Below are 26,755 nucleotides of genomic sequence, written 5' to 3'. Positions count from 1 at the left end.
TGGTGATGAACACTACCAATTGTTGGGTGTGTGGGTTAATGCCACATACCATGGATAAGGGTATTCCGTATTTAGTTCTTCCCTACAGCTCCCAGGGGTCAGCTCGGGCATTTCAAACCATGTTCTGTAGTGCACTAGATTCCTACCCCCGTCGAGAGCCACGTTCTACAGATCTTGGTTCTGGCCCGTACCACAAGTCCTTAACGATAGCGATTGCTGATTTGGATAGAGATATTTTTGATGCATCGCTTATTCCAGAGGAGGAGGTGCGAGCCTACAAGGATCTGAGTGAGGCTGAGTACAGTATTTCAGTAGGTGATAGACAGCTTAAGTGCTCATCTCCAATCTAGATTGTACCTCACCTTGGTCATTTCTGTCTGCAAGGTCTTGGTCGAAATCCGAGAGCTCAGCTTGGGAAGAGCGCTTGTACTGAGACATACGTTTTACCGATGCTCTCTTCCCCTGTATTTCTGACTGCCAAAGGTACCTATTTTGTGTGCTATGATCGCGCTTATACGTGGTTGCCCCGTGACTTCTCGGGCACCTGTTATATCGCAAATCTTTTGCCACCGACTTTTACAGTTGCCTCAGACTATCACACGACGAGAGTTGTGAGAGGCGTTATTAGCAAAGAGGATACTGCCGGTCAAGAAGCAGGAGACTTCTTTAAGGGTTTCCTACCGTTTTGGGGACCTATGGTCAATAGTAGGAACCTGAGACAGTTGACTCGTGTGGTAGAATCAACTGCTAACATAACTGCAAGTGCTCTCGGTAACATGACAGCAGAGCTTCAAGCGGATAGACTAATGACATTACAGAACCGTATGGTTCTAGATGTTGTACTTGCAGATAGAGGTGGTGTGTGCAAGGTGATCCATTCGAGCTGCTGTATTTTCATACCTGATAATGCTCCAACTGTTTATCAAGCAATCTCGAAGTTGCATAAAATCTCCGAGTCCATACACGTGGACGAAGGTGATTGGACGCTTCTAGGATGGTTTTGGGGTCTGATGTCGACTTGGGGTTGGAAGATTCTGATGATTGTAGGGGTTTTTGTGATGTTTCTGTTCACGTGTTGTCTTTGTGTACAGTGTGGTCCAGCCTTATGTAGCCTCTGTGCTACAACGTGTATAAGAAGACCATCTGTTACCAGAGAGACATTGATGGATAGAATAATGTTCCAGCAACATCTAAACGATCTGATGAATATCGATATTGATTCTGATATCGACTAGTGCTTGCCTACATGAGGGCAAAAGGAGCGTCTGAGGTTCCGTAAGAATCGGAACGACGTTTTGGGCTTGGTCAGATATGGATGAGTTTGGTATCTACGAACCGTAAATGACGAGATTAGTAGGTGTACGTGTTTTCGCTACACTACTTGGAAGGGTTCGTCTTATTTACGGGTTTTTCATCTGAACCTATGGGTTCCATTTTAGATGTGGCGTCCATTTTGTTTCTTGCCCTCACGTAGCCGTAGAACGGACAATGTCCGCTTGATGACCCTGGGATTTCCAAGCTCTTGCGGAAGATACATATTCCTTTGAGTGTGCCTTTATGACTAGGGGAATGACACGGCAAAAGCAGATGGCTCCGCTCGAGGCTCATCTTGCCGTGCCGGTCTATTGTTTCAGCCTTGCATGCGTTAGGCTCGAATCCTTTGATCCTGTGATCACGCTTCCGATAATGCCCCCACACTCTTTTCAATCCGTTCTGTCTTTGTTTCCTTGCACCTGTTTCTGTCCCTTCTCTTGGGTCGTTTATGATTAGAATGGAATGTGCCTAATGGTGGGATAGTGTGCTTTTACAGTTGGGAACCGACATGTCTCTGTAATTATGTTCCGGGCTTCTGAAAACATGAATGCGATCCTTTTGAAGTTTACTGTGGGAACTGAGTTGTAACCTTTTGTTCGTTATGTTGTGCAATGGCTAAAATGTGTATAAAAGGAGCGATCCACTTTTGCAATTTGAAGCAGACTCTCTGAACCTACACTATGTTGTACTTCTAGCGATTTCTGTGTCCCTGCAGTAAATAAACGCTGATCTTTGACGCCGAAGGAAGTGTCCTGTGTCTCTGTAATTTGTACGCCGGAACAGGTATCCCCACGAAGGTTTCAGGTGTTGTCCCCTGGCACCGCTGGGCCTTAAATTAGCCCAGTCCTTCACTCTGGACCATCAAAAACACAAAAGGAATGGCAATCACAGTGCAGGGAAATGGAGAGGAGGTGACACGTAACATCTCGTGGTTCAAACGAATTCCATCTGACCTTGGTTGTGAAGAGCGAGCTGATGAACCACTAGCGGGCGAACCCACGGAAAGTAGTGAAGAGCATGCCCGCACAGAATCACTCACCGATGCAACTGTGCCGCCGTCGCAATCTCCTCCCCGACTAAATGACACTCGAACACCAGCAAGAGGGAGGCAACGATATGATCTCCGACCTAATCCAAGACCCAACCAGACGCTGGCGGACTTTGCCTGTTAATGTTCATTAATCTGGTTGTGGTTAAAAGACTAACTTGGGAAGGGATGTAGCGCTTTTGTGGTCCGAGGGTCTCGGCTGAGCCCCGGAACCACATACACACATTGTAGCACCTTCTGACCAGGCGTGGCCAGAAGGCTATAAATAAAAGGACAGGAGTCGCTCGGGACTTCCGGTCCGACCTGCATTCACAGTGTGTGGTTGTCCAGTTTTTCAAATGTTCCTAGTGCCCCCACTGTCATTCATTGTGCATGCTGCGTAGTGCACCCTCCCGAAGTGGGCACCCCGACACCAAGGACATTTGGGGCCCCTACAGGGCATATGTGGAGAACATTTGGCACAATGCCAACTCACAGCTGGAACAGGGCATCACACCTACTGGGGTCGATTCATGCTCCTCTAGCACTGGATGCCATGTGAGATTCCGGGTCTGGTGTTGCTTGGTTGCCTTTCTCTACATGGACTCTTCTGTTATACTTGGGTTCATAGGGTATGTGACCCCGCTGTAGAGCGGCGAAAGGTAAGATCGGGGATGAGAGAGGGGCCGTGGTAACTGTACTTTTGATTTTAATGCTATTACCCTAGCCGTTATTCTTTGGATTGATGATGCAGGCCAAGCTAACGTGTATTATCACTGTATGATATGCGGCACTTTCTACGATTGTTTTGTCAAGACTGAACAACTATGTTTCTAATGCTATGATGTGTTATAAAAGGTAAATAAAGATTTTTTTTAAAAAGGTAATCAGTAACCACTGGTAAACGTAATATAAAAACTGTAATACAAGTACAGATCCTAGACAATTCAGCACACCACCCAGCGCTCTGATACCAAATGTAACTTGCGTTGCTGCCACAGATACACATAAGCGATTAAAAGTAGAATTTCACATCATATAATCCAACTAAAATACGTTGATTGCTGGAAACCGGGAAGTGCAAACGCACGGAGAGCGCAACTCAACCTATCCAGTTAGAAGTACTCACCATAGAATAGATGCTGCATTATGTATGAAGTTCTGCGCGTCTGTTGTTGCCTGGCAGCCGGGAGGGCGGGGTTATAAATGCGTCATTTCCTGGAAATAGAAAAAGGAATTGGACAGCGTTGCAAACGAACACCAGTATTTATTTTATATTGCGTGCACGTTACTGTTGATCGCAATTCACTGCCTTCAAATGTTCTACGTTCCACCCCCTTTCACCCACACAGTAATGCAATTTATTTTGGGAAGTTTGTTCGGAACATCTGTTTGCTAACGGAGAATTAAATGTTCAATAGCCTCTAGTGTGTTATATTTTTTTTTCAGTTATTGTTCCCACGACTAGAATGTGTTTTTATCAAGAGGTAGAAATTAAAAGACCCCTTAAAACACACTTCGATGCTCCATTAGCAGCAGCATAATGGGAGGAGAGCAGCAACCAATCACGATTTTTGTCCCTCTTTTTTGTCTATCAACGTCTTAACCATATTAGGATTCGTGTGCCGGAAGTTTGTCCTTGGCTAGTTCCCGTACTCTTGGTGTTTGCAACGAATGCTTGGGATAACCATGTTGAAGGTGAGACGGGGAGGGTGTTGTTGAGGGGAAAAGGATTATGGTCAAATAAAATCCTATCTTTCGGAGCACTCCGCTTAAGTCTTAAACGAAACTGTGGAGGTCACGGCGATGAATCGTTTGAAAGAGTATATTATAGGGTTGTAATCAGATACAGTCACCCGAGCAGTGGCCATGTTGAAATCAGGCAAGAAAATAGTCTTAAACAAGCATTTGCAATGCAATAGGTCTCGCATTAGGAAAGTTTGAGCTATTGGTATTGTGAATGACACATTTTTTATTCAGGTTTTTGTTTTTGAAAATAGCGAAATTAATAGCTTTGTCATTTACAATGCCAATAGTTATAACTTTCGCAAATGTGACACCTATAGCATTTGTAATGCAATATGTGTTGTATTTACGTGACTTACATGTATTGATATTACAAATAACAATGGTTTCTAATTTTTTTTAATAACTAATACTTAAATAAAATTTATTGTAATTTATAATGGCAATAGCTTAAACTTTTGTAAATAACTTTTGTGAAGATTATGTTCAGTGTATTTTATTGTGACGAAAATCCAAGAACAGAAGTGAAATATTAACATATTTTTGTTACATTTGTAATAAAGGTTGAAACATTGAGAGAACATATTTGAACCAGTTGTTGAATGGTTGCACAGATTGATTCTGTGGTGGCTCTGAGTGATGTTGTGATGGCTAACGAGTGATGCTGTGGCGTTCAGTGATGCTGTGGTAGTGCATAGTGATGTTGTGGTGCCCCCGAGTGATGCTGTGGTGGGGATGAGTGATGCTGTATGCTATCCTATGTTTTGTTTTGCTATCCTATGTTTTGTTTTGTTATGCTATGCTATGTTTTGCTATCCTATGCTTTGATTTGTTATGCTATGCTATGCTGTGTTTTGTTATGCTATGCTATGCTATGTTTTGTTATGCTATGTTTTGCTAAACTATGTTTTGTTATGCTATGCTATGCTGTTTTGTTATGCTATGCTGTTTTGTTATGCTATGTTTTGTTGTGTTTTATTATGCTTTGTTTTGCTATGCTATGTTTTGTTATGCTATGCTATGTTTTGTTGTGTTTGGTATCCTATGCTATGTTTTGCTATGCTATTATATGTTTTGTTTTGCAATGCTATGTTTTGTTGTTTTGTTAAGCTATACTATGTTTTGTTGTGTTTTGCTAAGTTTTGTTTTGCTAAGTTTTGTTATGCTAAGTTTTGTTATGCTAAGTTTTGTTATGCTATGTTTTGTTATGCTATGTTTTGTTATGCTATGTTTTGTTATGCTATGATTTGTTTTGCTATCCTATGCTTTGTTTTGTTATGCTATGCTATGTTTAGTTTTGCTATCCTATGCTTTGTTTTGTTATGCAATGCTGTTTTGTTATGCTATGCTATGTTTTGTTATGCTATGCTATGTTTTGTTATGCTATGCTATGTTTTGTTATGCTATGCTATGTTTTGTTATGCTATGTTTTGGTATGCTATGCTATGTTTTGTTTTGCTATGCTTTGTCATGTTATACTATGCTTTGTTTTGTTATGCTGTTTTGTTATGCTGTTTTGTTGTGCTATGCTATGTGTTGTTATACTATGCTATGTTTTGTTTTGCTATGCTTTGGTATGTTATGTTATGCTATGCTTTGTTTTGTTTTGCTATGTTTTGTTTTTCTATGTTTTTTTGCTATCCTGTGCTTTGTTTTGTTATGCTATACTATGTATTGCTATCCTATGCTTTTTTTGTTATGCTATGCTGTGTTTTGTTATGCTATGCTATGTTTTGTTATGCTATGCTATGTTATGCTATGCTGGTGAGGGTGTGCGAGGGTGAGTGAGGGTGGGTGAGGGTGCGAGGGTGAGTGAGGTTGGGCCACAATGTCTCTGAAGGCAGTTGTTTTCATTTACTTGGCGCGGGTCAAGGTCCGATAGAATGAAATGATATGGGCTAGGCGCATTCCTCCGCCGTGAAGCCATCCCAAGAGCCGTTTTAAAGTTAACAGGAGAATTTCCACCATGCAGTTCTCATCTGTCATTCCGCGAGACGTCTGTTCTCCGAGTGCTCACTCCGTACATTCCTACACATTCGAGATTGCAAAATGTCATGTTTCCGTGCACACGGTAAGAGCACGCTGTCAATTAGCCACCTCGTGCTTGCACAACTCCCCCCCCCCCCCCCAAAAGAATGTTTCTTGCGTGCCGTGATGTGACACATTGAACTTCCACCTAGCAAAAACATTGTTGTTGTCAGAGTGACTTTTAACATTTCACAATTTGTGCTCAAATTAAGTTGTATTTATTTGTAGCAAGTAGGATTTACGATTTTTAAAAATGAGTGCTGCAAAATGACGTCACCAAAACATTTCTTGGTCCTTGAGACCAATTTTCTCACGGAGAGTTTTCGCCGCCAATTTCATCCGAAAAAGCTGTACTACTATTTAGGCACATGCATTGTTCTACTTTAAATCAAAACGGTGGGAAATTTACCTTAACCCCTTGCATGCTGATGACGGCCCCCAACCGTCATGCACTACAGTGCTCATGTGCTGATGATGGCTGGGGGCCGTCATGAACCCGCCCACTCAATAAAAGTGCCGCACAGGCACAGAATCGCGGCAGTATGCAAGGGGTTAAAATACTTTTAGACATGTTACAGTCAATGAACGCATTTTGCGTTTCCAGAACCGAGTTAAAGTGAAAGTGTCAGTGAAGCTCTCGGCATTGCGTGGCGGGGGGTGTGTGTGTCTGTGGGCTGGGTTAAAGATGAGAGCTGAGTAAAATTAACGAAAAGAGGGTTATAGTGGAGAAGCCTGTGTTAGGGAGCAGGGAAAGTGCACAAGACCAATTTTCTCACAGAGTTTTCGCCGCCAATTTCATCTGAAAAAGCTGTACTATTATTTAGGCACATGCATTGTTCCACTTTAAATCAAAGCAGTGTGAAATTAATGAAAAGAGGGTTATAGTGGAGAAGCCTGTGTTAGGGAGCAGGGAAAGTGCACTCGGAGATAGGTGGTCGGGACTAGGCCATAACAAGCTCTCGGCATTGTGTGGGGGGCGCTTCCTTTGAAGTCTGATGCGGGGCAGGGAAGCGGCTTCATTTGAAGTCTGATGCTGAGGCTCAGACAGATGGTGTGCGATGTGGCTGGGATGTGCACGCGCCTGGCTCACATGAACTGTACCTCCGTACATTCCTACACATTCGGGATTGCAAAATGTTATGTTTCCGTTCACGCGGTAAGAGCACGCTGTCAATTAGCCACCTCGTGCTTGCACAACTCTTCCCCCCCCCCCCCCAAAAATGTTTCTTGCGTGCCGTGATGTGACACATTGAACTTCCACCTAGCAAAAGCATTGTTGTTTTCAGAGTGACTTTTAACGTTTCACAATTCGGGCTCAAATTGAGTTATATTTATTTGTAGCAAGTAGGATTTACGATTTTTTTAAATGAGTGCTGCAAAATGACATCACCGAAACTTTTCTTGGTTCTAGAGATCAATTTTCTCACAGAGAGTTTTCGCCGCCGATTTTATCAGAAAAAGCTGTACTAGTATTTAGGCACATGCATTGTTCCACTTTAAATCAAAACGGTGTGAAATTTACCTTAAAATACTTTTAGACATGTTACAGTCAATGAACTCATTTTGCTTTTCCAGAACCGAATTAAAGTGAAAATGTCAGTGAAGCTCTCTGCATTGAGCGGCGGGGGGGGGGGGGGGTCTGTGTGTGTGTGTGTCTGTGGGCTGGGTTAAAGATGAGAGGAGTAAAATTAACGAAAAGAGGGTTATAGGGGAGAAGCCTGTGTTACGGAGCAGGGAAAGTGCACTCAGAGATAGGTGGTCGGGAAAGTGCACTCAGAGATAGGTGGTCATAACAAGCTCTCAGCATTGCATGGGGGGTCGCTTCCTTTGAAGTCTGATGCGGGGGCGGGGGAGTGGCTTCCTTTGAAGTCTTATGCTGAGGCTCAGACAGATGGTGTGCGATGTGGCTGGGATGTGCACGCGCCTGGCTCACATGAACTGTACCCGATCCGCAAGCAGTTTGGGTAGACTTTTGAAAGCCCTTACTATAATCTCGACAAACATTGCTAAAGCAATGCTGTAGGTCGAGACCTAAAAACGGTTCGCTTCTCATTGGCACTAAGGCTGATCTTAACATGGCCGCAGGCAGCTAATAGTGTATATTTCCCCGGTGTGCGGTCTAGTGTTTTTTACAATTTAACACACGTTCCTTCAGTTATTATGGGTTCTGAAATCTGTATATAATCTCATGGTTACATACTGCATGATGCTGAGAATAAAATGCTGGAAATGTAGAAGCAGAACCAAATATAGTTCTGCTCTAGGACATAAATTAATGTTATAAATCATAGTGTCACCTCCTAAATATCAGGGGAGAGTAAGCCCACAACCCATATCACCATTACCACATTGTGGTGAGTACTTGGAAAAATTCTCTCTTAGTGGATCATTGTACTGCAGGAATCTAAAGAAAAGAAAACAGAATTCTGTACCCGGGAAAATGACATTACATCGTTAACATTGTTTACAAAGTTGCTTTTGCATGATTTGTCTGTGTGCACGGTGAGACGGAGACAAAAGATAATTGCGTACTAAAAAGATGGCTGCAAGCAGCAGCAACATTTTGAGATGACCAAGGCTTAACTTACCAAATGTTAAAATAGAGTATGCTTAACATACATGTTATTTATTGTTGTGGTAATAATATTATACGTAATAACCTTTGTCAATCCCCCTTGATTGAGTATTAAAATGATCACAATCCACATTTCAATAACTAAGTCCATCTTAATTGAGTTTTGAATTTATAACAATCCACATTTCATTAACTAAGTCCCTTTACACTATAGTGTTCTTTGATCCTTTTCAACTTCTTGCGTCTGGTTTCCTCCAACTCATTCATTCTGTCGCACACACCAGCTTTGATAGTTTCTATCTTGTTTTCCCTTTCCCTTTTCCTTTTTTTATGCTTTTTGCTGACAGCTTTTTTCCTACACGCAATTAAATCCCAAACATATTAATCAAGGTCTGGTTAATGCTGTATTTAGGTGAGGCATGCCCAACTAAAGTGCTAAATCCCATTGTTGGCGCTTTTCTTTGTGTGAATTTGGGGCCCATAAATCGCTTCCTGATGAATCAAAATTAGCAACTGAGGTTGGTCAACAAATCAATACATTAAAAAAACGTGAAACACATTACACTCCAGTAGTTAGACAGGGACTGTGAGAAGTTGGTCTGGCATATGCTGTCCACTATTCTAGTGGGCACCTTGCACCAGTCCAAACGACCGTTATTGATGGTAGGTTAAAGACAACCTTTATAGAAAGCCATCCTAGTGGTAGCTGTGGAGAGCAGCCTTCAGGCTACGTCTTGGAGGAATGTAAAGCAGCTTGTTTTACCAGTCTATAATCTCGTGAATGACCAAATGAAAGGAGAACCACACCAGGTATATTTATAAAATATATATATGTATTTATTCTAAACACATCCCTCTAGTCTCTAGGCTAGAGGCAAACGTACATTCAGTAAACTTAATAGCACACAGTAAATTAGCACAATATACGTTGAGCCCTATGGGCGTACCAAACCATATATCAATAAAGTGGTATAAGAACTACGACATGCATAGGTACAAGGCCTAGAGCCTTCAGAACCGCTGGGGCCACCAGGAACCACCCAAGGTAGTGACACAGGGGATCCACTGGGGACGCGTGCAGTGTCTAAACACAGCCGCGAATCACCATTAACTTCTGTGGGGAGACTTGCGGTTGGAATTCTAAAGTTAAAGGACACTTAGAAGAGGACTTGGAGCTAACCCCTTTAGAACTAGAAGGTTCTAGAGTCAACACCCACAAAAGCACCGGAGTACTCGAGTTACCTCACTTAGGGAAGCCGGGTGCATAGGTGTCTTTTGATGTCGGGTTTTGTCGTCGTTTTCAATGGCGATCTGCTGCAAAGTGCTGCTGGCGACCGAATGAAAAGTGTCCAAAGTGATCCAAGCCTGGATCGAGGATGAGAAGAACCTGAAAGCAGAGGGGACAGAGTCTGGGTCACTAGCCAGTGACCAGGGGCACGCAAGTCGAATGCCCACAGATGTCGGGTGAGTTCAGGTGAAGAAGGTGAAGCTTGACTCTTCAGCCGCGAGGACCAGGAGGCGTTGATGATGACCAGGTGCTGGATTCGATCTGTCCCATGAAGGATGTCGAGTGCTGTGGTGTTGGTGCCCGGATTGGACCTAACAAGCCTTGGCAACAGCAACCCACGCAGAAAGCAGAGATTAGCTTCAGTGCAGACCAGCAAGGTCTGAGGGACTCACCGTTTGGTGGGGAGTCAGGGCACGTCTTGAGCACCCAGGGAAGCCCACGGAAAAGTAGCGTTACCTTCGAGGGGACCCACCAGTCAACGGACCAGGGATCGCGAAGGAGCCTCGAGCGGAAATGCAAGAAGCAGGCCCATGGAATACTTGTGGCATGTAGGCCCACAATCTTTGGTGCAGATGGTGCTCGGGCTTGGGCTACAAGTAACCCAAAGCACAACTTCAGGAATGCTCAGGAAGTCATTGCACTTAGCAAATGTGCACGGTGTCCAGGTATTCAGGTTCCACGTCACTTGTGAGGGCTGCAGGTCTCAGCTTTGCTGGGGACTCGGGTCGGCCGTTGAGAAGTCTGGAAATCCTCTTCCTGGGCTGCAATTACTTCGGAGTCCGGTGGGAGCTTCGGAGATGCAGACCGGCAAATGCTTTGTTGGTGCCTGTTTGAGCAGGGGAGTCACTCCTTGACCCCAAGGGAGATTCTTCCGTCCTCTAGTCTCTAGTTGAGCTTCGAAGTTCCAGGATTCAGTTTCAGAGTTTCGTCCAGGTGGAATATCAAGTCCTGTTGCCAGGGGTCCCTTACTTATACTAAGAAAAGGGGTTGGACATACTCTGGGGACCCACCTATGGGAGGGTTTGCAAAGAGGGGTGGCTACACCCATTTCCTGTGTCCAGTTTCGCGCCAGAGCAGGGGCTGGTAGCTGGTTTGGACTGGACTATGCACAGGGAGACCAAGTGTGCCCTCATTGCAGACATCAAAGCACTCTCAGAGTGCACCCACCCAGCCCCAATACACTAAAGCCTGTCTGGGAGGTGGTTACACCTCCCAGTGACAGGAAACCTATTGTCCAGGCCTCCCCTGATGGAGTTTCGATCAGCAGCAGGAGGCCAGACTCGTGTCTGTGGCTGCAGCATCCATTTTGTGATGCCAGGGCTCTTTTAAACAGGAGTGCTCTCTATGAGCTCCTGAGGGTCGGGATCTCTTTCCAGTGAATATCCCGGTGTTACCCTGCCATCCAAACCTGCAACATTACCCCCTGTAATACCTTTCTCTCTGGGGCCTCGGAGAGACATCACAGACGAACCGGCCAACCAAGCGACGAAAGAAAAAGCGAGGAGGAGCGACTGAAGCTCCCTAAATGAAGCAGCCATTTTTGCCGTAGAAAGAGCCCTGAAATAGCCTGGATCTGACCCGAAGAACTCACACGAGGCAGCTCTGAGGGGCGGCGAGCGAGGAGTGTATCTTGAGGTGTCACGCTGTGAGAAGGCTATCCCGGTTTTTGCCAGACGCTCCACAGCCTCAACGTTGCGCTGTTTGAAATCGCCTGACTTTTTGCCACCAGCTCCGTCGCACCCCCGAGGCAGTTTCTGAGACACGGCGATCAAGGTAAGGCGCCGGAGGGATCGCGCTGCTGATGAGAGGGTTATCCCGTTTCACCTCGGCTACCTCGAGACCCCAGAGGCAACACTGAGGTGCACTGTTGGAGAACAGGTTCGGGAGGGTCACGCCGCTGAGAGCAGACTGCCTGATCTATAGAAAGCGAGGAGTCGCAATTTGGGGCAAGGAGGAAGGCTTCTGGAGAACTCTCCTGCCTTTCGTGTCAGCCTGCTACTCTCTCTCCCGTGTTGCACCGCCGCCTACCTTCTGAGTGCTCTCAGAGCTGTCTGACAGCTTCCCCGTTAGTCACTTACTCTCTGGAGCAGACGGCAAGCAGAGTGGATGCGAGGCGCACTCCTTTCACTCTAACACTTCGAGTGTTTTTTGCGCGCCTGATTCTCTGTGACCATTGTTGTTGGCTTAAAGAAAACAAATAAATAGATATCAGTTTCACACAAACTTTCAGCCAAGGGAAAGTGGGGAATAACATTTTCTGCCCTAATTCACCATGTTGTTGTTGGGACAAAATGGCTGCCCCAAATCAGTGCCCATAGAAAGAGGTCTGCGCTGTTAGGCAAACTGCCTCCACAGAAAGAAGCCTGCACAAACCCTAACTGCAGCAACAGAAACAGGACTGCTTATTCACCTCCCACTGCAACCGAAAGAGGACTACTCTCTCCTCGATCTCTGTGGCGGCCATCTTGTAGTGGCACTAACCCAACCTGCAGATTCAAATGACGACGGGCATCTTCACCTCTCACTACCCACAGCAACAGGAAATCGACCGCTCTCTACCTCTCCTCAATCTGAAAGTGGTCTACGGTCTCTTATCTAAACCTTGAGACTACTTTTAACACACAACTACTATTTGATGATGACCCCATTGTCGGGTTCTCACTGATCCAGTTCGCTGCGTGCATACCCATCCCTAGCCATCATGGTTGGCCCTGCTTTAACCGCCTACGGCCCAAACGCTTTCACTCTGGTCTACCCTCCAAACCTCCCAAAAAATGCCTCAAAAGCCTTAAAACACTGCACCCTGAAAAACCATCCCGAAACACTGATTGCGGACCTACGTTTCTGTGCGGACTTAGGCAGCATCACCAATGACCTGGCTTTTTACTCCAGTAGAATCCCTGCTTGGCGTAACACTTTCTCATTATTCCTTAATGTTCACTCATCCAGGATCATTCCCTACGGCACTAAGCTCACAATAGCGCCTTCAACAAATTTTCGAGCTGACCTCACCATCACCCTCTACAAAAGCGGCATTGTACTGACCCAAGCCTCACCCAAAAACCTTGACAAATTCTCAGAGCTTTTCATTACTCTTCGAAACTATGTGCAAGACACAGGGTCGCCGTCCAACCCCCGGCCAAACCGTACACCTACCCCCTTGCCCAATACAGAACACCCGAATCCCATCACTATGCCTATAATCGTCCCCTTCGCTATGGACCTGAGTCCACCCCCCCACATGAGTCCACCCCCCCACGCCTCCCACTCGGAATCCACGGCTCCCATCACATTGCACCTTAACCCTATCAGGCTGCCCTCAACCGCCCTGAGCGAACCTAACACTGAACCTCTGACCCCCTCCCCCCGTGCTCCCTCCTCGATCTCCAGGACCACTACCTCTACGTCACCAATGACCTGGGCTATAGCAGGTCAAACCCACCCCGCTAACACTCAAGCCACCCCCTCTATGACCCCATACACAATCCATCCTAGCCACCAAGCCCCATTCCCCTCAACGACTCCTACTGTACCAGATCAGGCCTACACTTCTAACACTCAAGCCCCCTCTCCTACGACTCCCATTTCAGTCCACCCATGCCCTTCTACACCCCACTCCGCAGACATAATTTCCTTGCAATCCAGAGCTTCCATAATAATTCAGAACCTCCATTCCTCCATCCTCGATCTTACAAAACTCCTCCACCTAGCTGAACTCTCCTTCGCAAAGCTCATGCCCTAGACTGCCTCCATTCTAATCCCAGAGCTCCCCAAACGACCACTACCGACAACCTCAAGACATCTGCGCCCGCACAAGCACACTAGCTGCCTGTCTGAGGAGGAAACCTTTGACCTTGTCCTCTCCTATAACCTCTCCCTCACCACAACTAATCCACTAGATCTCACCGAAAAGGAAATCCAGGACCTCCTTCTGGACCTTAACACAGCCCCTATTTCTCCTTGTCTACCTGATGTGAGTAACGTGAGTGCCGCACACCCCATCCACACAGTGGCTATCGACCCACACAGATCAGCCCCCCAGTAATAGAAGAATGCTCAGAAGCAACCTTACGCCAGTGCCTTTGTCCGTCCCGACCCTCGCCACCACTCCTCTTCCTGCCCTGACGGGTCTCTTAATCAACGGTCGTTCTGCAGTGAAGCATGCGGCCGATGTCGCCGCACTCATTCTAAACAACAACACCGACATAGCCATTCTAACAGAATCATGGCTTAATGAATCCTCATCCCCATGCCTAGACCTCTTAATCCCCCCTAACTTCAACATTGTCAGGCTCGACAGACCACATAACAAAAAAGGAGGCGGAATTGCCTGCATCCATCGCTCTAACCTCCTTGTCACTGAGCTTTTAACGGATACCACTGACTCCTGCGAATGTCTAGCCATCTCAGTCTGCAGTAGCACCATCCACATGTGTAACCTACACATCTTTTATCACCACCAGGCACTAACAAACTTTTCACTGACTACCTCATGGAAGTTATTACGGCTAAGAACTCCCCTAACTCCAAGGACATTTTCCTCGGCGACTTCAACCTACACTAGAATGATCTGAAGGATCCCCATGTCAACGCTATTAAAGACCTCTTGGCTGATCTAGCCCTGTCCCAAGCTTGCCCTCTCCCAACACACTCGAAAGGAGCCACTCTTGACTGGATCATCTCCAAGGAAACCACCGTCAAGCTCATCTCGATAGAGCCCTGCGACTGGTCTGATCACCATACCATCGCCTTTCTCTTACCTAGCACACACAAGACAAGGACACCACAAGTACTCCCAAAACGCTGGGTCAGAGACACCAAAAACCTAGACATCAACAAGCTTGAGATCCGCTGCAAAATCGACCTACCACCCCCCCCCACCCCCCCCCCCCATCACCTCGGTCAGTGACCTCAATGATCATTACTCGGCTACTATGTCAAGCATCTTGGATGACCTAGCCCCTCTTAAACTAAAAAGAAATCAAGTCAGAGATAAAAACCCATGGTTCACTGGTTCCCTCAACGACGAGAGAAGATCCCTCCGACATCATGAAAGAACCTGGAGACAGCACCCCTCAACAGACCACCTAAAAACTCCTTCGCCGGGCCAGAAATATCTACAACAAGAACATTGTCAACTCAAAAAAAGAATTCTTCAGAACGGAACTAGGGAATGCCCAGAACAGATCGCGTAAACTCTTTGAGATGGTTAAACTACAATCTAACAAACTGTCCAAAACAGTGAAAGAAAACCCCAAGTCTCTCATCTCCTCTGAGGTTTTCTCCTCTTTTTTCACAAACAAAATCAAAACCTTAGATACTGAACTCAAGGCTGCCTCTTTCCCCTCTCCGAACTTTGACCCTTTGCCTCCTCCTTCCTTGCCGCCACGATCCTTACCAATGAATTTAGCTCACTGGTCCGAATTCGCACCCTATGACGAAGACACTGTCGCAAAAATCCTTGCCTCCCTGAACCCCAACAACCACCTCACTGACCCGCTCCCTTCAAACTGTCTCGTGACCGTTACCAAATCCATCATTCCTAGCTGGACTGCAATCATCAATGCCTCCCTAAGACAGGGATCCATACCGACCTTGCTGAAAACAGGCCAAGTCCTACCCATTCTGAAAAAAACGTCGCTGGACCCAGCCTCCCCAGACAACTTTAGACCAATTTCCAACATTCCGTTCCTGGCGAAAGTGCTGGAAAAGTGTGTACAATTACAGCTAAGTCACCACATCAACAACTACTATCTACTCGATGACTGTCAATCCGGCTTCCGACCGGGGCACAGCACCAAAACCACCATGCTCCACATCGTTGATGACGCTCTTCAAGCCCTTGACCAAGACAAAACCTGTCTCCTTATCCTCCTTGATCTATCATCGGCATTCGGCACGATCAACCATGTGATGCTACTCGAACGCCTAAAACTCCGGATGGGATTAGAAGGCACAGTCCTCGACTGGTTCAGATCCTACCTCCATAACCGATCTCGGAGATTTCTAGTCAATGGCAAACTGTCCGCTCCCTCCGTGGTCACGGTGGGAGTCCCTCAGGGATGAACATTGTCCCCCACCCTCTTCAATCTTTATCTGGAACCCCTTGCCGAAGTCCTGCGCAATGCAAAGATCTCCTTCCATATGTACGCTGATGACACTCAGATCTACATAAAAATCTCATCTCTTGCCGAAATCCTTACCCTGAATGAAGCCCTGAAGCTGACCGTCAGATGGCTTTCCTCCAATCAACTAAAACTTAATGCCAATAAAACTGAGTTCCTTCTAATCTCCCCACCCAAGAACAACCCCGACATCCAGACATGGATTAAAGCCATCACAGCCTTAAACTGTTCCCCGACCATTGTGAATTTAGCCAAATCTCTGGGAACTACCTTGGATTATAACCTAAATATGTGAGACCACATCAACACAATGGCGAAATCGGCCAGATTCCACCTGAGCTACCTATGGAAATTGAAACCCTTTCTAGACGCTCCGGACCTAAAACTCGCTGTCCAATCATTAGTCATCTCTCGACTGGAATACGGTTGCTTCACCCTCTCTGGCTTACCTAAGATCTCGCTGGCACCCTTAAAAGCCTGCCTCAACGCAACCGCCAGACTACTTACAGGCTCAACAGAATTCGATCACATCACACCTCACTTGAAAGCGCTAAACTGGCTCCCCTTCGAGGCGAGGATTCACCTCAAGCTGGCATGCATCACGCACAAGGCCCTTCACTCTAACTCCCCTGCGTATCTTGCACAGAAGCTTGTGTTATCTGGAGGAAACAGAAACTCAAGATCGACCAAGGCCCTCCTACTCCGGCCTGCACGCTTTAGGAAAATAAAAACCTACAATCGGCTTTCACCGGAACTGCACCACGAATATGGAACGCCCTCCCTCCCGACATCAGAATAATCCCTTCCTTTGCTCGCTTCAAAATTGAGGCCAAGGCCTTTCTCATGGATAAATTCCTTGGCTAATCTCGTTCCCTCAGCCACCTGAGAGACTAGTGCCTTATCCTGCATCCTTGTACATTACCTTTCTTGTTCATTGTATTTTATTTCTCCTGCTGTATAGCCTATCTTATCTCCAAGGTACAGTACCTGTTTGCTACCCTGTCCCACCTTCATCCCCCTGATTTTCTATAAGCTCTCCTATGTACTAATTCTTATCGTTTTACCTGTTTTTTGTTGTGCTATGACCTGCTGTGACCCTGTATTACTCTATGTATCTGTAAAGCGCTCTTATACCCTCATGGGTCATGTTCGCGCTCTATAAAACCTTAAAATAAATAATAAATAAACCAGCGTGTACATGTCTTTCCCTCTAGAAGGGTGGAATTCTACCCCTGCCGCCAGGACTGGTGGGGAGGGGGGGGGGGTAGTATTTCAAAGTGTTTGAGACCAAACACAACATGTTTCCATGCAGCCATTCCAAAGTTAGCATTTATCGCGAGGTTATAATGCACTTAAGAGTATATGGTCTGGCTGCATCACAGAACAGCCTCAGCGAATAGACTCCGAAAGCTGCAGAGGGTTCCTGCTCATGCATGGGCACCCTCTCACACAAAACCAAGCACTCTGCCTTTAGGATTGATAAGGTCTGCCATAGGAGTGACTGATAGGCTTATATGTGTCAGTGATTTAAGGTAGATATAGGTAACCTATCTCTTAGTAAGGGATACACTACCTTACCCAGGCTGCAGTAGCAGTCCTGTGGTGCCATTTTGGAAGGCTTTCCAGGGGTGGCATAATGCATGCTTCAGCCCCTGGTAGGCCTCTGGGGTACCTATGCCCTGAGTACCTGGTGTACTATATACTACTCACAAGGGTAACCCAGTAACCAATCTGGAGTGTACCTAAAGTACAGGGAATCAATTTAGAGAGGAAAGCAGATAGGCTGGGGCCCTGAATAGCAGGATCCCAGCCTAACAAAGTCAAAAACCACCAAAACACCAGAAAAAAAAGTGGGGCAACCATGTAGTCAAATTTCAGCTTCCTACAGGGACTGATTACGTCTTTTTAAACCATAAAGGTTTATTAAATATGAACATGTTTACTGAAGACAAAGCCATCAAATTAGTGTCAACAAATAATATATTTTGAAACCTTTATTTTTGATCTTGCATTCTCACATCAGACTGAAAATGAGACACAAAGAAAAATATGTAACGTCAACATTGAACCAGCTGCTAACAATATCCACACCCAGTATCAACAGAGAGAACACATTCTAGTAGGAAAAAACACCTTACAATAATGAATACCAGGTCAACAAATATACATGCACTGAACCTCTTAAGGACACGCCAGAAATCCAAATCCCCACGAACACATGTGCAGGTGAGGAATTATACATTTACCTCTTCGAAACTAGAGTCCTGGTTAGATCCATCAGTACTTGCCTCATGAGTATGAAACCGCTCCTGCACTAGGACCCATGTTTCAATATCATCTAACACTTTGTTCCCTGATCTAGAGAGCCTAATGTGCTACCCACTCCAAGACTTCCCTGATTCACATGTGCGATTGAGGTGCATGGGTGCCCATCTAGCTAATAGCCACTCGTGTTTCTCCAGGAGTGCCAGTTGCCCAAATCTGTACAACATTTGGGGTGCCCTGAGGTTGTGGCATTGTTCCTAATAAACACCTCCTGGGTGATATTCCCATTAGAAGTCTGGTGGCAGCCTCGATTCATGGGACTACTTCTCCCCAGTATGCCCCAACTTCCCCACAAGCTCATGCCATGTGCAGAAAGGTGGTTCTATCCTCCCAGCATCTAGGGCACTTTGACTCATGTGTGGGATAGATCCTGCTAATATGAGGGGTCATGTACGTCGGGTGGAGATAACTGAAATGGATAAGTTTGAATCTTCTGTTGCAGGAAGCCTTACAAAATAAAATAATCATTATATTAATGTTAGAAATAGGGTTTTCTGGGAGGCTAGGGCATGCACCCAAACAAGACAGAACCCACCACTCTAGTGCAGCTTACTTGCCCTGACATCAAAGATAACCTGTGCTTACTCGGTTCGCTTCACGCAGAGCAGTCAGGCTTATCATGAGAGGCAATGTGTAAAGCGTTTGCGCAATACACTTTTTTTTTTTATACATTTGTTTATTTGGTCTGGTCAACAATGTAAGCCATACACACTGGACTGTTGTTTGTTACAAGGTATACCACATGACATCTGTGAACATACTTCTTACAATGATCAATTGCTTTCGTTTCCTGCATTCTAGGCTGACAACAAATTGTACATCTCCGCATAGTTCGGCAATAAAACTCACATCATCTCAGGTTTACAGTTCTATATTTGACATTTAAAAATTACATTACTTTATACATGAGATTGCCACATAACGCCTTATTATCATCTCCTTGACTACAAAAGAAAGTAGAGGTTATGACAGAGCCTCACCTATATTAGTGCATTTCCACCAATTTAAATTTATTTGTTATCCTCATGTACAGTCAAGAGGTATTATTTCAGTGGTTCCCAGAAATCTCAGGGTCTTGACGAGGGTGGTATTTCCTCCGTGTATGTCTCCATAGTTTCCCTGCAATATGACCTGGGGCGGCTGGTGACATTAGAAAGTGGTGAGGCGTAAACTGATTTGCATACTGCACCGTAGCGAGCAAGCGCAGCGAGCCCGAACCCCATAATTTTGAAAAAAGAGAAGAAAAATTGTGCATTTTCAAGCAAATTTGAGAAAGTAGGAAGGTTAATAAAGCAATTGTGAAAGTACATTTATTACATTAATAGACGCCATAACATAGGTAGCTGCTTATTCAGTAAAACCGCAGAGCTTCATACATTCCGTCCTATTACGCTGCTGAATTCAGACTACAGTCCGTCTTTGTTTACATCTTAGATGTACCCCAAAAGGGAGCACATCCCACCAGCAAAACCGCAAAACCATAAATATTGTAGCAAGGCCAACTCTGAAGCAGTGTAGTCTTACAGGCTAAGGGAAAGATGGAAGCAGCGGGGCCCACAAAAATATGGTGGCACTGTGGCAGCCATTGTGTGCTCTTTAGTCAGATTAAAGTGCTGTAACATTAACATAATAGTGGTGGAGCCTCGTGGGCCACCCGAGAGGCCAAGGCAGCGATGCAAATTAACTCAAAGATCCGGCTAGGGCTCCTTTCCTCATTTTAAATCGGTTGAGACAGAGAGAGACGTGTGGACACACTCCAGTGTGAAAATGAGCAGGAGGCCACTACTCAGACACGTCAGCATAGCTGCAAAGAGAGAGGCTTTCGACTAGGCCTGGTGCTGCAAGGCATGCTGGGACTTGAAGGCACATACTTGCCTTCAGAAGTCAAACCACAAGTTCCAGCATGTTCCGTGCTGTAGGGTAGGATGTGAGTTCCTCTCAGTGTCGGGGCCAGTTCATAGATATGTTGTTTTATACCAAGTGTCCTCATCTGATGACAAGCTGAAAAGCCTGCTCTGAGCATCAAAGAGTTCCTGCACCCACCCCGAGGCCACCGTGACGTCAATTAACAATGTTTGTGCAAGGAAAAAAGAAAACACAGCAGCACAATGGCGAACATTTTCGGGAACATTTGCAGAAGTAAAAAAGCATAGAAGCACGCCTTTTTCCCGAAGGTAATAATTTAAGAGGTATTTAATTGCTGGTGAAAACTTCAAGTAGGGCTAAACCCTCACTTTTTTGCAGTTTTATGGAGCGCTAACTAGGCCCCAGGGCATCAGAGCACTTTGCATGAACACCAGATTACATTACACAAAGACACATTAATTTTTTTTTCTAGATTCAAAGATTTGTCCAGAATCACAGGATGGTGAGCCGACGCCTTTGATTGTCTCAATCAATCATAGTTGTGGTCAACATCAGTTCGGGGACAAATGGAGAGTGACGCTATAATTAATGAAGGAACACACACCCAGCATTACAACTATTGGCTTCACACAAATGAAAAGACGCAAGTAATAGAATGACAGTAATGGAAATAAGGATGTACTTGCAATGCTTGGCTCTCGTGGTTCTGAGTGACATGAGCACGCACCTATTATTCTATTCTTCTGTGTGGCAGGTATTATTGCCCGATCATCGACACAACGACACGAGAAGGGCAGGCACAGGCACAGCGTGTGACTGTGACGAGGCGGCCGGGCCCAGACTGAGTTAAGTCAAGTTGCAGGAGTCGGACGTCTGCTGCTGCTGCCTGCGCACACGTGGCAACTCGAGCCCCTACACTAGAAAGTAGAAACTATGAGTACTGGAAAACGTCACGGCGCGCGCACGTCCCGAATGGCCAATCACTGCATGACTTCACATGCTGAAGTCACAGTGATTGGCCATATGCAGTGTGGCTGAGGCAGTGTGCCACCACCCACGAGCGGCATGCAATAATGGATTGCCTGCCCTTCTGCACGGTGGACCAGCCAATCCTGGCGCTGCATGCAGCGCCAGGATTGGCTAGGGGGGCACACTGACTACTCGCCCTGGCGCCTTTGAAACCCCGGGGGCTGCTGCGGCCCGGCTAAAGTAGCACCCCCTTCGGTCCCTCTTAAGTCAGGTTACCAGCGCGCATGCTCGGGCTAGGTACAAGTCAAAAATCCTCATGCGCAGTATGTGAGAAGTTGGCCTGGTATATGGTGTTCACTATTCTAGTGACCACCTTGCACCAGTCCAAACGACCCTTATGGTGATTGGTTGTAAGTCAACCTTATAGACCAGCTATCCTAGGGGTAGCATGGACAAAAGCAGTCTTAGGCTAAACTCAAGAGGGCATGTGAAGCCAGCTGTTTTACCATATGCAATCCTGCAACACCAAATGAAAGGACACCACACAAGTTATATATTATAAAAATATATGTATTTATTACTAGAATAATCCCCTTAACTCTTTATGAGCACAGGAGCACAAGCGTTAAACAAAGAACACAGTATAACATACAATAAGCTGCACAATTATGGATAGGCTGGGTGGCCACTCAAACCATATATTAAGAAAGTGGTATAAGTACCACGTCATGAACAATGAACAGGCCTAGGGTTTAGGGAATCGCTGGGCCTACACTGGACTAACGAAGGTTAGGTCGGGAGAGGCCCACAGGATATGGGTGCAGAGTCTATAGGCAACCGCGTTTACCATACAAGTCAATGGTGCGTAAAAATCTGAAAGTTATAGGTTTAGGAGACTTCTGACTGGACTAGAACTTAGCCACTTTAAAGTAGGACACTAGAGGTGTAATCCCTTGTGGGAGCACCGGAGTTATTTCGTTACCTCACCCACAGGAAGCAGGTGCATAGGTGCCAAAGTGTGTCTGGTTTCGTCTTGGAGTTCTATGGAGCCTGTAGATGAAGAGGCTGCAGGCGGCTAGGAGAGAAGAGTCCGGTTGGATCCAAGGGTGGATCGAAGATGTAGAGTACCTGAAAGCAGAGGGGACAATGTTCAAGTCACTAACCAGTGACCAGCGAGGAACCAGGAAGGAACCAGGCGATGTCGGGTTGCAATCAGGTGATGTCGAGGTGTTTGTCTCCGCTGCCACGTGGACCAGGAAGGATCGAGGATTTCCAGCTGGTGATCACGAGCTGTCCCACGAAGGCTCTTGCCGTCGGCGGTGTTGGTACTCGATTCGGAGTCACCAAGCCTTGGCAAAGGCAACCCACGCAGGATTCGAAGATGTCTTGGCAATCGGACCGGGAAGGTCAGATCGAGGGCTCCTTTTCAGGGGAGCTGGGGCCAGTCTGGAGCAACCAGACCAGCAGTGTAGTTTCGGGATTTCGTCGTCACAGAGGCCACTAGCGAACGGGCAAGCGACCGGACAACGCGTCGAGCAGGAAAAGTGCAAAAGGGCCCCACGTAGCACTTGGAGATTGTGGAGAGGTGATCTTTGGAGCACAGGCTGCTCGGGGCTGGGGCTTCTCAAACCCCAAAGCACAGCGTCGAGGGAGCCTCGGGGGCTGCACTGGAAGCACTTCGTCGACTTTTCAAGATGGCCGTTCCCACGTCTCTCGTCGCCTCCACGGGTCTAAGTTTCGCTAGGACTGTGGATCGGGCTGTTGAAAGTTTGGGAGTCCAGGTCTTGTCGGTCTCTGTCGTTTGAGCTCCGGCGGGAGCAACGTCAAAGAAAGCCTCATCGCGCTGATGGTGCCTGCTTGCACAGGGTGGCCATTCCTTGACCACAAGGGAGATTCTTCAGTCTTCTACGTTGAGTAGGATGTCGAAGGGTCCAGAGTTTCATTTCAAAGTTTCAGTCAGGATGATCTAAATTGCATTGGCACAGCTCCTACCTTTATTCCAAATCAAGGGGCTGGATCACCTGCTAGGTCCCTCCTATGGGTGGTACCCAGGAAGGGGGTGGTTACACCCCTTTCCCTTTGTCCAGTTTCGTACCAGAGCTGGGGCTGGAGTGCCCCAGCACCGGTTTGAACTGGACTATGCATGGGGTGCCTTGTGCGCCCCAGGCAGTGTCTAGTTTCATTCAACCCTCCCTGCTACAATCCATTATCTCCTGTCTGGGGTGGTGTAACACCTCCCTGTGACAGGATACCATTTGTCCAGGCCTCCCCTGCCGGAGTTTCGGTCAGCAGCAGGAGGCCAGACTCGTGTCTGTGGCAGCAGCATCCATTTTGTGATGCTGGGGCTCTGGTTAGATTTAACCACGTTTAAGCAAAGTAACATGTCTTCTCCCTCTAGAAGGGTGGAATGCTACCCCCGTCACCAGAACTGGCGAGGGGGTAGTATTCCAAAGCGTATGACACCTTACACAACATGTTTTGATTAAGCCAAACCAAAGTTAGCACATAACCGCGAGGATTATAATGCACTTAAGAGTATATGGTATGGCAATATCCCGGAACAGCTAAGGGAGTTGGTCCCGACAGCTGCAGACAGGCTCAGCTCATGCTAGAGCACCATCTCACATAAAACCAAGCACTCTGCCTCCAGGATTGATAAGGACTGCCATAGGAGTGACTTATATGTGTAAACGTGTCCAGATATAGATGTAGCTATAGGTAGACTATATCAAAGCAAGGGGTGTTTACAGGACCTTGCCCCAGCTGAGTGATCAGCCGGTTGTGTCAGTTTGGATAGCCAGCCAGGGGTGGCAAAAGATATGCTGCAGCCCCTGGTAGGCCTTGCATACACCTATGCCCTGGGTACCTATAGTACACTGTACAGGGGCTGATAAGGTGACCCAATGTCCAATTGGGTATGTACCTAAAGCACATGGATATGAATTTAGAGAGAGAACAGCAGGCTGTGGGTCTGATTAGCAGGCCCACAGCCACATTAAGTCGAAAACCAGTGAGGCAAAAAGCAAAAATTGGAATGACCATAGGAAAGCAGACCCTACTCTCCTACATAACCCCCCCCCCCCCCCCCCTAACGCAGGGACATTAAACTTAACCTTGACCAGATAAGTCTTCATGTTCTAAGTGGAAATACCTGGAGAGACCATCTGCATTACCATGGTCAGTCCCTGGTCTGTGTTCCACTGTAAAGTCCATCCCCTGTAGGGAAATGGACCACCTGAGCAGTTTGGGATTCTCACCCTTCATCTGATTTAGCCACAAGAGGGGCTTATGGTCTATCTGAATTCTGAAGTGAGTGCCAAACAAGTATGGTCTCAACTTCTTCAGGGCCCAAACCACAGCAAAGGCCTCCCTCTCAATGGCTGACCAACGTTTCTCTCTAGGGGTCAGCCTTCTGCTAATGAAAGCAATGGGCTGGTCTTGACCATCTACATTAAGTTGTGAAAGCACAGCTCCCACCCCCAACTCAGAAGCATCTGTTTGGACAATGAACTCTTTGGAGTAGTCAGGACTCTTTAGGATAGGTGCAGAGCACATGGCCTTCTTCAGGTCATAAAATGCATTTTGACAGCTAACTGTCCACTGAACCTTCTTTGGCATCTTTTTGGATGTCAGATCATTTAATGGTGTCACAATGGACCCATAGTTCTTTACAAATTTCCTGTAATACCCAGTCAGGCCCAAGAAAGCTTTGACCTGTGTCTGGGTGGTTGGAGGAGCCCAGTCCTGTATGCTCTGGATCTTACACTCCAGTGGTTGAACCTGATCCCCACCTACCAGGTGGCCCAGGTACACAACCTTGCTCTGCCCTATCTGGCACTTGGTAGCCTTGATAGTCAGGCCTGCCTTCTGCAGGGCCTCCAGAACTTTCTTCAGGTGGATCAGGTGATCCTCCCAGGTGGAGCTGAAGACAGAAATATCATCTAGATATGCTGCACAAAAGTCATCCAACCCAGTAAGGACTTGATTCACCAACCTTTGGAAAGTGGCAGGTGCATTCTTCAAACCAAAGGGCATTACCACAAACTGATAATGTCCACTGGGGGTTGAGAATGCTGTTTTGGCCTTTGAATCCTCAGCTCACCTGATTTGCCAATAGCCAGCTGTCAGATCAAATGTGCTCAGAAATTTGGCAGAAGCCAATTTATCTATGAGTTCATCTGCCCTTGGAATAGGTTGAGCATCTGTCCTAGTGACAGCATTGAGACCTCTATAGTCCACACAACATCTCATTTCTCTCTTCCCATCTTTGGTATGAGGTTTTGGCACAAGGACTACTGGCCTGGCCCAGGGGCTCTCTGATGGCTCAATTACTCCAAGTTCAAGCGTTTTCTGCACCTCAGACTTTATACAATCCCTGACATGGTCAGGTTGCCTGTAGATTTTATTCTTCACAGGCAGACTGTCACCAGTGTCCACCTCATGGGTGCACCAGTTAGTTTGACTGGGTGTGAGTGAAAAAATGTGTCTGAAAGACTGTAGAACTTGTCTGCAGTCCTGTTGCTGCTGGTCAGTGAGGCTGCCATCTAAGGCCACACCATCAACTGAACCATCATCAGGGTTATGGGATAACAAGTCTGGGAGAGGGTCACTCTTCCTCTTGCTCCCCATCTATAGCCATGAGCAAGCCCATGTCTGCCCTGTCAACAAATGCTTTCAATCTGTTTACATGGAGCACCCTGTGGGGGCTCCTAGGGGTGCCAAGGTCCACCAAGTAGGTGACCTCTCCCTTTTTCTCAACGATGGTGTGGGGTCAGGACCATTTGTCTTGGAGAGCTGCTGGCGCCACTGGCTCCAACACCCACACCTTCTGTCCTGGCTGGTACTCAGTCAGCACAGCCTTTTGGTCATGCCAAGCTTTTTGGAGTTCTTGGCTAGCCTCAAGGTTTTTGGTTGCTTTCTCCATGTATTCAGCCATCCTGGAGCGGAGACCGAGTACATAATCCACTATGTCAAGTTTAGGCTTTTTGAGAGGTAACTCCCATCCTTCCTTCACAAGACACAAGGGACCCCTTACAGGATGCCCAAACAAAAGTTCAAAAGGGCTGTAGCCAACCCCCTTTTGTGGGACCTCTCTGTAAGCAAAGAGAAGGCAGGGTAAAAGGATGTCCCATCTTTGCCTAAGCTTTTCAGGTAACCCTTTTATCATACCTTTTAGGGTCTTGTTGAATCTTTCAACAAGCCCATTGCACTGTGGATGGTAGGGTGTAGTAAATTTGTAGTTAACACCACACTCCTTCCACATTGCTTTTAGATATCCAGACATGAAGTTGGCACCTCTGTCTGAAAGAACCTTCCTGTGGAAAGCCCACTGTGGAGAAAACTCCAAGTAGGGCCCTTGCCACAACAGGAGCTGTTGTGGTCCTCAGGGGAATTGCCTCTGGATACCTGGTGGCATGATCCACTACCACCAGTATAAATATGTGCCCAGATGCTGTTTGGGGGTCCATTGGTCCTACAATGTCAATCCCCAC

General features: G+C 46.5%; 2 protein-coding genes across 2 annotated transcripts in view; one reads left to right on the top strand and one right to left on the bottom strand.

The window, feature by feature from the left end:
* The window catches only part of C8HXorf58 (chromosome 8 CXorf58 homolog), a 767,449-nt gene extending 763,931 nt beyond the window's left edge, over positions 1-3,518 (bottom strand). The window contains exon 1 of the mRNA XM_086933357.1: positions 3,471-3,518. The gene's annotated coding sequence lies outside the window, so the exon portion shown is untranslated. The remainder of the gene's footprint in view (positions 1-3,470) is intronic.
* A 417-nt stretch (positions 3,519-3,935) lies between these two features.
* APOO (apolipoprotein O) overlaps positions 3,936-26,755 on the top strand; it is a 998,307-nt gene continuing 975,487 nt past the window's right edge. The window contains exon 1 of the mRNA XM_086934508.1: positions 3,936-4,039. Within this exon, the coding sequence (XP_086790634.1) occupies positions 4,016-4,039 (24 nt within the window). The 5' untranslated portion in view covers positions 3,936-4,015. The remainder of the gene's footprint in view (positions 4,040-26,755) is intronic.

This window comes from Lissotriton vulgaris, chromosome 8 (genome assembly GCF_964263255.1).
Source record: "Lissotriton vulgaris chromosome 8, aLisVul1.2, whole genome shotgun sequence".
In the NCBI taxonomy this organism is placed as follows: domain Eukaryota; kingdom Metazoa; phylum Chordata; class Amphibia; order Caudata; family Salamandridae; genus Lissotriton; species Lissotriton vulgaris.
Note: the sequence above shows the minus strand (reverse complement) of the source record. Positions and strands in the feature narration are given on the sequence as shown.